Below are 13,888 nucleotides of genomic sequence, written 5' to 3'. Positions count from 1 at the left end.
CACACGGTCATACACACTCATGCGTGAAGTGAAGAGGTTCTCAACCGCGAGGGGTTAAAATTTGCAAATGAGAGTGAGGAAACTTGTTCTCCCAGCTGTACCGACCTGTAGTGCTATCAAGCTTTAGCTCTCCTTTTACCTCAGAGGCACATTAATGGACCTTTTGTGTTGGAGGGTCTATGAATAATCAGCAGAGAGGATTCACTGATTAGCCAGCATATCATAATTGCCCAAAAGTAATACTGATATTATTACAGAGCGCTCACACAAAGGCTGTCTGGGCCTCCCGTCCATTAACGCGCAAGGAATAAATTACGCTTACATAACACATGTAAAAATCATAATTCATATTTTTAAATGAGAATGCACAAGACACTCAACCTTCTGTAATGCATTTGGGCACGTTGTTTGCATAACCATCGGTTTAGTTTGCGGATATTTTTAGTCAGTACAGTACTTAGACTGTCATTCTGTCTGACTACTGACCTGTGAGTGAGATTTAATTAAATTGAGTGTGAATTAATAAAAAATATATATATAGGCTAAGTGTACTTATTAAGTGCATTTCTATTTTTGGGTTTGAATTAAAGGGGAAAAGAATTTATGATGTTGTCCTGGTTAATGCCTTGACCAATTCATCAACTTAACTATGTGCCTGGGAGTTATTCTAAACGGATTAAGATGTATCATTATGGAATTATGGACCTCCTGCAGGCCATTTTAAAAGTTTAGCAAAAGCTTTTTTTCTTTGTAAGTGCTGGTTTCAAATGAGAAATTATGAGATTGATGTTTTCATATTTCCATATGACATCAGACAAATCATCACTGTGGTGCACAAACGTCTTTATCTCCGATAAAGTTCATTCTCAAGAAAAAAACTGCTTCTAGTTTTCATGTACCAATGCACCTCATGATTTTATTATTTGTGTTATACTTTTGAACCAACTTTATTAGTTCTTGAGTTATGAGCTGTATATACTGGCAGTAAAAACAAAATGACAAAAAATGGAGATGAATGGAGATTTTTGCACGGTGCCGATGAATTATTGTTGTCTTTTATCTAATAAAAGTGTGAGTTTTCTGCGTGGGCTGACACGCCTCATTAAAAAGTAAAAAATACATTTTGTTTTGTACCCGCTAGAGGCAAGTTGCCTAAATCAAGAGTGCACAGCTATAAACGGGTATCCGTTCCTTTTGAAGTACACAGGAATTCACTGAGGACTCGTGAATAGTCTGAAAAAGTGGCTTTAAATGCTAAAATATTGTATTGTAAGTGCTAGTCACAGTAAGTCCTTGTACATCTGCTCATGTACAAAATAATAGCAGTACGTTAACAATGTGAATGTAAAAAGGTTTCAAATTAGATTTTAATGGGGTTAATAGGCACACTTACCCTAACAAATCATTTAAAAATTTAACATGCTTGCAAACCCAAAAATACAAAATCCCTTATTTTTTTCTATGTCGAGATTTTCTGTTTTACACTCACTTAAATAGTTGGGTTTTTTTGGGGGAGGGGATGTTCTCTATTTAGCTCTTCAGCTGAGAGAAGTACAGGCCTCTCCCCTGTTGGCCTGTCAGGGTAATGGGATAAGTGACACGCAATGCATCTTATCTCCCTTCCTGTCCCTTCTGACAGGAAAAGGAAATAGCCACTTGCCCTCAGGCGGTGACTCTCACCTGTCACTTCCTGTGAGACCAGGTGCACACTAGTAAAGGCTAAAGAGCTCACGAATATTTAAAAAGAAGCGTTTAACTCTTAACTTGCGTGCCTCTGCCACCATAGACGCCCGAGAGGGAGAGCCGTTTTGTATTTCGGTTACGCAAACCCCTTCGTCAACCCCATGGAGTATAACACAGACCTTCCAGTCCTCTGATTCTAGGAGAACACCACTGTGTTTCCCGGTTAATTTCAGCCACAGACTGAGCAGGTCTATGAGCACTGCTACAGTGATTACCTTCAGCGCGAGACAGCGTTTACTTTTGTAGCAGGGTTGAAATTGGACCAGAAGCGGGTGTACAGGGTTTATTCATTACAATTTTTATCATTGAGCAGACACTCTTATCCAGAAAGATTTACACAGATTTTTTTTTTTTTTAAAACATAAAATCCATTTATATAGCTGGATATTTTACTTATGCAATTCAGGTTAAGTACCTTTCTCTGGGGTTGCAGTAGCAAATAGCCCTGGCTGGGAATGGAACCCAGAAACCTTTGAATTGGAAACACCGTCCCCTTGCTCCTGTGCTACGCTGCAACTCCTCGCTAGTTATAAGATTCCAGAAGCCTAGTGTGGCCATGGTCCACTTCCTGTGAGCACAGGAAATGGATTATGTAGATGTTTGGGTCTGCGGTTACAACATATAGCTTTGGTGCCAGTCGACATGAAAGGTTTCTATGCAGAAATAGCGTAGTTATGCAGTTTCAACGTGCGTTTCTGTATTTATACTTTCTGTGACTTTCTGTTTCTGCATATGCACTATATTTACTGAATTGTTGGTGTCACAGTTTTCAAATAATCTGCATATGTGTCTTATTACTAATCCTGTACATGCAAAGTGCACTTTGCTAACTGTTACCTCTCTTCCCTGTGTGCCACACCTCAGTAAGCTGCTGTTTATGGGAATTTGCAGGCCGTGTGCTTAGAACTGTGTGCATTGCTGCTGCTGTCACTTCTGTGCATCTCCCTGCCCAGGAAGGCGGGGCTTGCTGGTCATGTGATGGTGATGCTGTAACACTATTGGCTTACAGTGGTGCTGCTCTTCTTCTTTAACACTGCTTGCCCCCCCTGTGGACCGCGCGCTGCCACTGCCTCTCTCGGGGCCCCCCCCCACACCCCATTAGCCTTCAGGCAATGTCTGGGTGACCCACGAGGAAATGGAGACCCTGGCGGCCCCCGCCAAAACGGTCAGTTCCCCCTCCACCCTCACCCCCCCCCCCCCCCATCCCCACCACCCAACCTTGATGGCAGCCCCCCCACCCCGTCTGCAACCCCCCCCCCCCCTCCTGCTGTCACTGGGATGTTATATGTGTGCAGTCCTGGTCGACACTTCCTTGTGTGCATGCATCGTATATATATGAGCGGTGTGTTTCTTTACCTATCCTTCTGTATGTAGTTGTTTTACAGTCCCAGCATGCATTTCTCTCCCTTCTCTGTGCTGTAAAACCTGAGCGGGAGTTAATCTGTAAACGCTTTTTAAGGGAAAGGGAGGTTGGTGCTGCTTGGAGATTAGCTTACTTTACCCTCTGATGAGCAGGCAACCAATTCTCAAGTCATGTTCTGTCATAACACTGTAGGTATATCTAAAAATGAAAACAAAATCTGTCTAGATTGGAGTGGAGGGCGTCTAGAAGAATCTATATTGTACGCATCCTTGCAATCACAATCAATGAAGTCGTCATATTCAATATCCATCCGGTAGATGACAGTAGTGTATATTATGATTAAGTGGTTACATCGATTTTCGAATACTTAGATGTGGAATGTGGTATATTTTGCATGTTATGTGCCATTCATCGGATTAGTAATCTGTGGAAGTACTAATTGCCTTCAAATAGATCACTTCATGCTAAAGACGGTGGGTTCTTCTTTTGTGGTATTGAGTGCTAGCTTTTAATATCAGCTAGCCGCCCAGAATACAGCACTCAATAGGGAGTTTTTGTTCAGGTGGAGACCAAAGACCAGCTCTGATAAAAAAAGACCTCGTCCATTCATCATTACTGGAATAGATAAGGCAATTTTACAGGGCAGAGTCAAGTTAATGGGGTGACCAGACTGTCCACACGGGGTGTAATGGAGGAAATCTCATTTCTTACCCTTTCCTGCATAGCAGTTGTGATGTCACCTGAGAAATAGTTCATTTTCTAAGATAACTGAATCTGTGTGATCAGTGTCAAGCTCAATCCAAGCTCGATTTGACATCAACTGGCACGTCAAGCCAGTTTTCTTTAGTGTAGCGAGCTTTCTTAAAGGGGTTTTAAGGCAGTTGTCTGAAGAAATGATCAAGTTTACCTTGCCTTGATAAGTCAGTGCTTATTTGGAAATGAACATACCTCATTCAACAGCTTGAGATCTCACTGAACTGCTAATTGTGACAATCAAGTGCACCAAATTAGGGTTGAAATGAAAATGTACCGGACTGTAGATCTCCAGGAGCGGGGTTGGGGACCACTGCTCTAAGCAGACACTAAAACTCTGTGTGCAATGGGTTGCTCTGATTTTGTAAGCATTAGCTTTGCCCCAGACAAGCATAGCGACGACAGTAGTATCACACACCGGCCGGTGTCAGTGAGGTCATGCTAATGTCTTGTTGACGACTTTTCCCCCCACGCCCCTGATGCTCGGTCCGATGGCCAACCAGAAGTCTGATTCGGAAGAAGGAAGCTGGTCTCAGGTAAGAGACACACCCTTTCTTCCTCTTGACCTCCTTAAATTTAAAGTAAAAAACGAACGTCGCGGAGGTTACGATCACGTGAAGGATCAGGGGCCTCCACGGTGTCAGGCTGTTCGGCCGCTGGTGGGGCGAGTGGAACTGAGACGGGCGAGGACCGTGGATCACACCCTGAACGCAGCGGCGAATGTCATGTCATATCGGTTCGTGCAGCGATAAAGCGATCTACGTTAGCATAATACCAGCCGTGTGTCGCTGTGTTTTTTCGGTGTGCTGATGTGCCCGTGAGGGAAATCTGAGTAACGATGATGAAATTCATTAGAAGGCTGCCGCTTGATATCTGGAAACTGCCCGCAGTGTGAAATTTAACATAAGCAGAGTGTTTGCTTTCCCATTTTGACGCATGCCCGTGGCATTTATATATTAGGTTTTACTGTTCCGCTGATGCAAGATCCAAAATGGCCTCCACCAGTCTGAGCAGAGGATGCCTGTGCAGAAGTTGCCTCAGGTTTTACAAGAGTCTTGATGTTTTGCCTTTTTTTTTTTTTTTTAACGGACATCCTCCTCAGCTCTTCTGCGACCCCCCACAGGCACGGACATGAAATTAAAAGACATATGAAACCTCCCTAAAATAATTTTGCTCCTGTTAAATGGTCTACGCAACCCCAGGCGTCGTTTCATGTTCTGTAGCCGCGGGCTGAATTTTGTTTACGCGCAGTTAGATGCAAGAGATGCCCGCCACAAACACAGTTTTGCGAAATTATGAAGTCTAAAAAGGTTACTGAAAGCATTAACTCACTTTCTGTGTTCATGGCTGTCCTGAGCAGATAGGTGCTACTGCATCCTGATATTTAAGGAAAAATAACATACGGCTATTAATGAAAACATGTTTTCACTGGCTTTGCTTTAACAGGTGTTTGTGCTCGCCAATAACTTCACCATTTATTTTTGATTACACTAAATAGCCAACCAGTCCCTTCAATCTGTATTTTGTCAATTAGATAGGAATAGGAAGATATCTCATGGAAGCATGCGGAAAGGGTTCATTTGGCTGGTTGGAGGCACAGTCATGGTGTTCAACAGATGTATTTACACCAAATCCAAACTCAGTCATAAAAAATGACCTATATTTTGACACAAAAATGGACTTCACGCACATCGTTATCACAGGCAAGTCAAGGCAGGCAAGTCAGGTGCAAAAGCGTTGCCATTTTCTGCCATTGTAACAAGGAGAGAAACAGAATTCTACACAGTTCAGATTTTTGAAAACTATAACGGACCAAGGTTGTGACTGCCCCATCTATAATTGCATGGGAACTGGTGGCAGGTGTGGTGTGCATTGCTGTCAAGGTTCCAAGGGACCAATCCCAGAGCTTCTGTAGGCAGCATGCTCAAATCAAAAAGTCCAAGCTGTGCACGGCCAATCGATGAGATGCACAGCTTGCATCAATCCTATCCATCACTTTTCACATGGTAACCCACATACCAATGGGTGTGCAGAATATTATTCATTAATAGGTCTCGAATATTCATGACAGACTACTGACTATTCATGATCAAGTAATGACTATTCATGATGGGCCATTGATTATTGAGGCTCACGTCATGACTATTCATAACTGACCGATGCTTATTTGTGGTTAAAGAACCTGCCTCCATTTGTAAGGAACGCACTGATAGGCTGGTAGAGGTTGTATAAACGGTAAAAAAAAAGGTGATGTGCCGGTTGTTTGGCGGTTGCTCCTTGCAGACCCTGGCGTACGGGGACATGAACCACGAGTGGATCGGGAACGAGTGGCTGCCCAGCCTGGGCCTGCCGCAGTACCGCAGCTACTTCATGGAGTGCCTGGTGGACGCCCGCATGCTGGACCACCTGACCAAGAAGGACCTCCGGGTGCATCTGAAGATGGTGGACAGCTTTCACAGGTACCTCCGCCGGAAATAGACATATAAATAGTATTACTAAACTTTTAATGACGAAGGCACTTTCTGAAATGACCAAAGGACAAACCAAACGTTGAAGGGAAGTTTAATAATAAAAGAATAAAATGAATGTGTAAAAATGCAACGAAGCAGTTGAAAATGTTAAAATATTTGAAAAATAGTGTAATTGATTTGCAGTTAAAAAGAACAGGAGTTAAAAGGTAAAAGGTTTAAAAAACCTTACCCATGAATGAACTGCAATCTGAAGTCGTCCAATCTTGAAGCCATTAATGTATGAATTACTTTCTCTCTTTTTTTTCTTAAATGATAGTAGCATGGCTGAAATGTCTTTTAAATTTGTTTTTGTTTTGTTTTTTTAGTTAGTGTTAGTGTTAGTGAAGTTAGATTAGTTTCCAAAATAACACCAAGGTTTTTAAACTTCATGTTTAACATTTGGAATTAAGTTGTCCAGTATTGTGTGGATCAGATTTTGCTGTAATCCCAGTATCTTATCAGAGTTCATTTTCACAAATGGATTGTGTGTGAGGCTTGGCCCTGGGGAGGTCATTGTCCTGGTGGTGCAGGAGCCTAGAGGTCATAGTGACTTCTGTCGTCATGGCTATGAACCAGGCGCCACAAACTAAATAAATATTAACAAAGATTACGCTGAAATACAGGCGGTGCAGTGATTTATCTCACTCTTGGGTGGATGGATCTTTGCCATAATTTACTGCGTTTCACCAACTCTATGAAAGAAAAACAACCCATAAAATCCATAAAAATGGATGTGTCGATTTTGTACACCATGACAAGGCAATTTGTCAGCAATACATCATTGGAAAGTGCATATAGCATCTTAGCTGTTTGGTTTGAAAGAAGAGGAAAAATTGCTGGATACAGTCTTCTGGCCGGCTGACTAGTCACCACTAAGTCCTGCGATTGCGGGCGGTATCCTTGTAAGTTGGTTGATACACTGGGCATGCTCAGACCTCGTGATGTGTGTTTGAGTTGGTAAACTGGGCGTGCTCGGACCTCGTGATGTGTGTTTGAGTTGGTAAACTGGGCGTGCTCAGACCTCGCGATGTGTGTCTGAGCCGCAGCGCTTGTGTTTGATGACAGGACGAGTCTGCAGTACGGGATCATGTGCTTGAAGAAGCTGAACTACGACAGGAAGGAGCTGGAGAGGAGAAGAGAGCAGAGCCAGCACGAAATGAGAGGTACGCTCCGGTCAGAGGCCTCCTTCTTCTGCTTTATCGCAAAGCACAAATTCCAGTGTGTGTGTGTGTGTGTGTACGTGCGTGTGTGTGTGTGTATGTGTGTGAATGTGTGTGTGTGTGTGTGTGCGTGTGTGTGTATGTATGTGTGTGTGTGTGTGTGTGTGTCTGTGTGTAAACGTGTGTGTGTCTCCCTCCCTGACAGACGTGCTGGTGTGGAGTAACGAGCGGGTGATCCGCTGGGTGCAGAGCATTGGGCTCAGGGACTACGCCAACATCCTGATGGAGAGCGGCGTGCACGGAGCCCTCATCGCCCTCGACGACAACTTCGACTACAGCAGCCTGGCCCTGCTGCTGCAGATCCCCAACCAGAACACTCAGGTACTGTACGACTCTGCCCCCCCCCCCCAAATCCCCAACCAAAACACTCAGGTACTGTACGACTCTGCCCCCCCCCCCCCCAAATCCCCAACCAAAACACTCAGGTACTGTACGACTCTGCCCCCCCCCCCCCAAATGCCCAACCAAAACACTCAGGTACTGTACGACTCTGCCCCCCCCCCCCAAATCCCCAACCAAAACACTCAGGTACTGTACGACTCTGCCCCCCACCCCCCAAAATCACCAACCCAAACACTCAGGTACGGCCCTGCCCCTCACCCCCCCCCCCCCAAACCTGCAGATCCCCAACCAAAACACTCAGGTACTGTACGACTCTGCCCCCCATCCCCAAATCCCCAACCAAAACACTCAGGTATGAGTGTTTTAAATCCCCTACCAACAAAGACATTGCTGTCCAAAATTCCAAAAAAGTACTGGTTTGAGTTTAGAATCCATTCATAAGTGCTGTTCTCCTGCTAAAAATGCATTTCTGTAAGTTCCAGAGTACTTCAGTCACGGAACTGACGTACTCTGGAAGCACTTCAGTGCTGAGTCCTGCGTTAAAATAAGCACTTCCTGCCGACTCACTGCCACATCCACCTGCCCCCCCACCTCCCCCCCCAGGCCCGACAGATCCTGGAGAGGGAGTACAACAACATGCTGGCCTTGGGAACGGAGAGGCGACTGGATGAGGTGGGTAAATCCGCATATTATTCTGAAAATATTCAGTGTGAAATCAACACTCACAGAGTACGTAAGGCCCCCGTTGGACTCACACGTCCTCTCATTGGGCGGGCGTACGTTATACGAGTTGTGGGATCATATAATGCAGTGTCTGTTGAGCAGAGACAGAAAGGCCTTTTTGTCTGTGTCGCCCCCCCCCCTCCCTGTGCGATGCTCAGGACTTCCCACGCGGGCCGTCCTGGAGGAGGCAGTTCCCCCCGCGGGACGTCCACGGCATCAGCATGATGCCCGGCTCTGCCGAAACGCTGCCGGCAGGCTTCCGCCTCACCACCTCGGGCCACTCCCGCCGGCTGGCCCCGGAAGGTCCGTCTGCACACCCCGCGCCCCGCCCTGGCCAATCGGGTTCCGCCTTTCATAAACAGAGAGCCAATCGGAAGATAGAATCTATTATTCTGAGGAAGGTATCATGGATTCTATCTTCTGATTGGCTCTCTGTTTTCTGTGGTCCGTGACTATGGACCATAAGTATGACTTGCAGTCTGAACTCAAACTTTGGTCATTTTGTTAACAAATTTTAAATGAAAGAATATTCTTTCTGATAGCTGTAATTGTTTCTGAATAGAATTGTCCTTATTCCAGTTACAGAGGTTATTATGCTGGGCACTGGTTTTGTGTTTTGTGTTGTTAATTGTTAATATTTGTGATGTGCTTAATTTTTTATTGAGTGTGCTGCCTCTTGCCTGGTTCTCGCTTGCAATTGAATTTATCTTTTGAAAACAGAGAGCCAATACTGAGTGACTGTAATCTATGACACTATGGGGAAAACATTGTAATTAATGGCAGTACAGTAGTGATGTAAACATGCATTGCCCTAAAATGCTACATTCAAAACTGATACAAGCAGATGCAAGCTTAAAGAATGTGTGAAATCGAGTGCTCAGATCTGATTGGTCTTTCACGTGGTTAGGAGGGGGTGCACCTCCCCCTGATGGTCAGGTTAGGCTGTAAGGCTCTTGCAGGGGACATTCTGACCTCTGACCTCTGACCTCTGTTGTTCTCTCCACCGTGTGACTGCCGATCTGCAGTCCTCTATGAGGTGTCAGACGACAGTCCGGATGACATTTATGTGGATTGGGGTGAAGGTCAGGTACATCGGAGCAGTAGCCTATGTGACGACCCTACAAGCACCCACCCCCCCATCCCCCCACCCCCAACATCACGCTCATCCGCCCTCTCTCCTCAGACACCTCCAGGTGCCTGGATCCAGGCGCTGGTGACGTGGTAGCCATGTGTAGCAAACGCAGAGATGTCCAGCCCTCTCAAGTTCCCCTAGTTTATCTGGCTTAACAACCCCTCCCTTAACTGGTTTAACAATCCATACCTCTTCATAGATTTTGGGATCCCGAAATGAGGTAAATTACAGAAACGTAATCCATTACTTGTACTGGATTTAGCTCAGACAATCGCTGTGATGTCCCCAGTGCTGGTCCTGTGGTTATATCCATGGTCTCCCTTAAAAAGATTTTACAAATAAGAAACTGTCCCAAGGTTTCGCATCGTCATGACGATTCCCTCCCGCCATTCTTCTGTGTGACGTGGTGTGGCTTTCGCTGGACCGTGACCCCCCCCCCCCCCGGTGAATTTGGCCCCCATTTCGGTTGCCACCGCGGCTGACTCTGCCCCTCTTCCCCCTGCCCGCCCCCCACCTCCCGCCCCCCCCACCCCTCGCCCCCCCGCCCCGGCAGGTGGTCCGTCGGCCATACAGCGCCTGGACAGCTCCACCGTGAGGACGTACTCCTGCTGAAGTACCAATTGGGCTGTGAGTACCAGGGAGGGACCCCCCTCCTGCAGCACTGAGGGCCCCATCCTGCAGCACTGAGGGCCCCATCCTGCAGCACTGAGGGCCCCCTCCTGCAGCACTGAGGGCCCTCTCCTGCAGCACTGAGGGCCCCATCCTGCAGCACTGAGGGCCCCATCCTGCAGCACTGAGGGCCCCCTCCTGCAGCACTGAGGGCCCCATCCTGCAGCACTGAGGGCCCCATCCTGCAGCACTGAGGCCCCCTCCTGCAGCACTGAGGGCCCTCTCCTGCAGCACTGAGGGCCCCCTCCTGCAGCACTGAGGGCCCCATCCTGCAGCACTGAGGGCCCCATCCTGCAGCACTGAGGCCCCCTCCTGCAGCACTGAGGGCCCTCTCCTGCAGCACTGAGGGCCCCCTCCTGCAGCACTGAGGGCCCCATCCTGCAGCACTGAGGGCCCCATCCTGCAGCACTGAGGGCCCCAAATGAGCGCAGGATACATTATGAGTCCACGGGACTGTGCATAACTGCAGCTGTTCCCACAAACAACTTACAAAAAACAATAGTAAACTGAAGTTTACTTTAACTAAATATAAAGAAGTGTCCTAATTTTGATAGACTATTAGTGTACTTGTAAGAGTACTATTTTGATATTTAGATTCTTACTAAAACTAAAGTGGCCCGCTGACGCATCATTGCTTATCACTTCTCAAAAGCACTTGTTCATTTTCCTGCATAAGTCACACTGCTATTGTCGATGCTTCAGTGTTGACAATAGGAAATGCATCAGCATTGCTTGATCGGTGTTTTGAATGGTTTCCATGACCAGAACCAAAGAATTCCCCAGTGACGTCTCCCCCCACCCCTCTCCCCCTCCCCCCCACCCTTGCGTTTGGACAGGTCTCCGTGTTTCAGCGAGATTTGAACCCATGCCCTACCGCTGAAGGCCGCCAGCTGGGGTCGCGCCCACGGTCTGGACCTGACGCTTCGTACGAGTCACACTGCCAAGAACCTGCCCCACGAGGAAAAGGGGTTCCAGCGAGAAGTCGGGGCGCCAAACTGCCCTCCCAGCACTTACAACGAGCCAAGTCCCCAAAAAAACACAGAGCACCAGCCGCTGGTGCCAGCCAACTTCACACAGACCTGTCCTACCATTGCCATTTCTGCATTTCTCATGTTACTGAAACTGGTTGAGAATAATGTGCTGTGTATTTCTTCTACAGGAATCGAATCTGTAGGTTATCTGTAAATTTATATATACGAGACATTTTTTTATATATTATATATACATATATTAAAAAAGAAAGATACAAAGAAACAAACTCAGTTTGTGCAAAAGTAACATCATCAGTCTCATTTCCATGTTCAAAAGGATGCTGCTCTTTGTACCTCTTTTTCCACAAGATGGTTTTTGTATATAACTTTATTTCATGTTTTTTCTCACTGTACCCAGTTAATGTGTTTAGACGTGATTGCACTTCAGAGACAGGCCTGGTGCTACTGAATCCTCTCATTGAACTCCCAATCACAGTACTGGACCTTTTTGCCAATGAAAGCCTGCCCCCTAGTGGTGTACAGTCCCATAACGTTTGTGTTGTAAAAAAAAAAAACCGAGAAAAAAACGGACCTCTAACCGTCACAAGGAATTCTGGGAGAGCACAGGAAAGCACTGTGACATTTTCATTTTGGTCTCGCTTTTCAGCAAACCGCGCGGACAAACAGGAAACGTCTGAGCCTTCTGTCATGGAACAAGATGGAAAATTAAACCACTACTCTCAAGAGCATCACCTTTAGGACTCGATGGAAGCACTGGCACATATTAACGGGAAAACGCAAAAAGCCGAGACGCAACGTCGGACCAGCAGAGAACGCTTTCTTTTTCGCAATCCTTCAGCCGAGTCGGCCTTGTTCTCGCAAATCTTCAGCCGCTTAACCCGGAGAAATAACTCAAAGACAGATGGCCTAAACCTGTCGTGTATATGAAGCCGCAGTAGTAGTCCAGGAGGAACTCCAGAAGAAAAACCCGTAGCTTGATGTGACTTTACTTGGTGTAGCTGTTGACTCTTGTTTCTGTAGGCGTGGCCAGGGCAGGCCTCTCATAAGCCCCTCCCCCTTTGTAACCGCTGCCTCATTGATGACGCATCGCTGTCTTAGCTGAACACCTGTCTTTTAGTTATTTCTACCAGTATGCTGATCTGAATCTTGTTTTTATTTTTTTATGTTCTTGTTTTGCACGTGAAAGAGTCATTTCATTTTGTGTCCATTTTTTTTATTTATTACTGACTGTTTTTTTCGGTCAAACCTCAATGGTAATCAGACAGATTTTCATTGTCAATAAAATGTTGTCGAAGGACGGCTTTGATTTCGTCTTAAACTGCGTACGGTACACCGGCTTCAGTCTCTCCATGGAGCTATATTATCAAACAGCAGAAACACAGTTTAGTCTGACAACTAGGCTGGATATTGTTGGCGGAGATTGCATTGCACCCACATTACCTAAAGTGCCACATTTAAATGTTAACATTAATTGCATTGGTTTAAGTGGCTGTCACATGGTTTTTGCTCCCATTCCCTGTGTTCGCACAAGGTGTTTGTTCATTGAACTTAATCCTTGAGAAGCAGATTTAATGGAGTAATTTTGAATAATGAGCTCTGCATATTCTCAAGATGACAGCAATCAAAGATACACGCAGTAAAGTAATACTAATCTGTCATTGTAGATTTCATTATTTAATCTGTTCTGTATTAATAGTAATATTATTCTGTGGATATGCGGTCATGTAGTCATCAATTCTGATCTTAGATTAGTCTAACAAGACAATTATTTTAGTACAACGTTTAACCGCAATGTAAAAGGCAGTCTAACTGGCTGACTAGGGTATCATCTGATGCTATGAACTATTGAAATCTGACAGATTTTTCGTTACAAGAAGCTGGTGTACAGATAGTGTGGCAAGCTTGATCTACAACAGTGAACTGTGTCCAATGTCCAAATCCTACGTTGATGGAGGACCCAGTCTTGTGCTTGGCAATGTCTGAATCACTGAATATGAACAATTGCCAATAATGTGATTAAACTCAAGCAGAACAGATCATTACAAAAAGGTTGTGAGGCTACTGACAGTCTGGCAAAATCCATGCTGATGACATCATTAGACTACATAATTTATGCAAAAACATAATCTTCACATAGACTGCATTCATAGTCATCTGGTAGTCCTGCCCTGTAGAGCTTATATCAGTTATAAATCAAAATATAAAGATCTGAAATATAAATACAGTAAATACTAGACTTACTAGCTCACCATCTAATAAATTATTCAAATGTTACATAGTGCGTGCTGAATGTGTACACATGGTTGTCTATCACAGGTCTGAAGTAGGCTGTTTGCATTCTCGGTCTCACCACTAGATGGCAACCTAAAGCCAAAAAACAGAATCCACAACACTGCACCCAGCTACCATATAATCAGGCCCTGACACAAATTCCGTTTAAT

At 45.4% G+C, this 13,888-nt stretch overlaps 1 protein-coding gene across 3 annotated transcripts in view; it reads left to right on the top strand.

The window, feature by feature from the left end:
* Positions 1-12,748, top strand: part of ppfia2 (PTPRF interacting protein alpha 2) — a 156,383-nt gene extending 143,635 nt beyond the window's left edge. For all 3 annotated transcript variants that reach the window (XM_035426739.1, XM_035426738.1, XM_035426740.1), the window contains 9 exons: positions 2,846-2,908; positions 4,363-4,395; positions 6,143-6,318; positions 7,435-7,532; positions 7,735-7,910; positions 8,535-8,603; positions 8,813-8,957; positions 10,340-10,413; positions 11,292-12,748. In XM_035426739.1, the coding sequence (XP_035282630.1) occupies positions 2,846-2,908; positions 4,363-4,395; positions 6,143-6,318; positions 7,435-7,532; positions 7,735-7,910; positions 8,535-8,603; positions 8,813-8,957; positions 10,340-10,398 (819 nt within the window). In that variant the 3' untranslated portion in view covers positions 10,399-10,413; positions 11,292-12,748. The remainder of the gene's footprint in view (positions 1-2,845; positions 2,909-4,362; positions 4,396-6,142; positions 6,319-7,434; positions 7,533-7,734; positions 7,911-8,534; positions 8,604-8,812; positions 8,958-10,339; positions 10,414-11,291) is intronic.
* The last annotated feature ends 1,140 nt before the right edge of the window (positions 12,749-13,888 follow it).

The sequence above is a fragment of the Anguilla anguilla genome, chromosome 7 (assembly GCF_013347855.1).
Source record: "Anguilla anguilla isolate fAngAng1 chromosome 7, fAngAng1.pri, whole genome shotgun sequence".
Lineage (NCBI taxonomy): Eukaryota > Metazoa > Chordata > Actinopteri > Anguilliformes > Anguillidae > Anguilla > Anguilla anguilla.
Note: the sequence above shows the minus strand (reverse complement) of the source record. Positions and strands in the feature narration are given on the sequence as shown.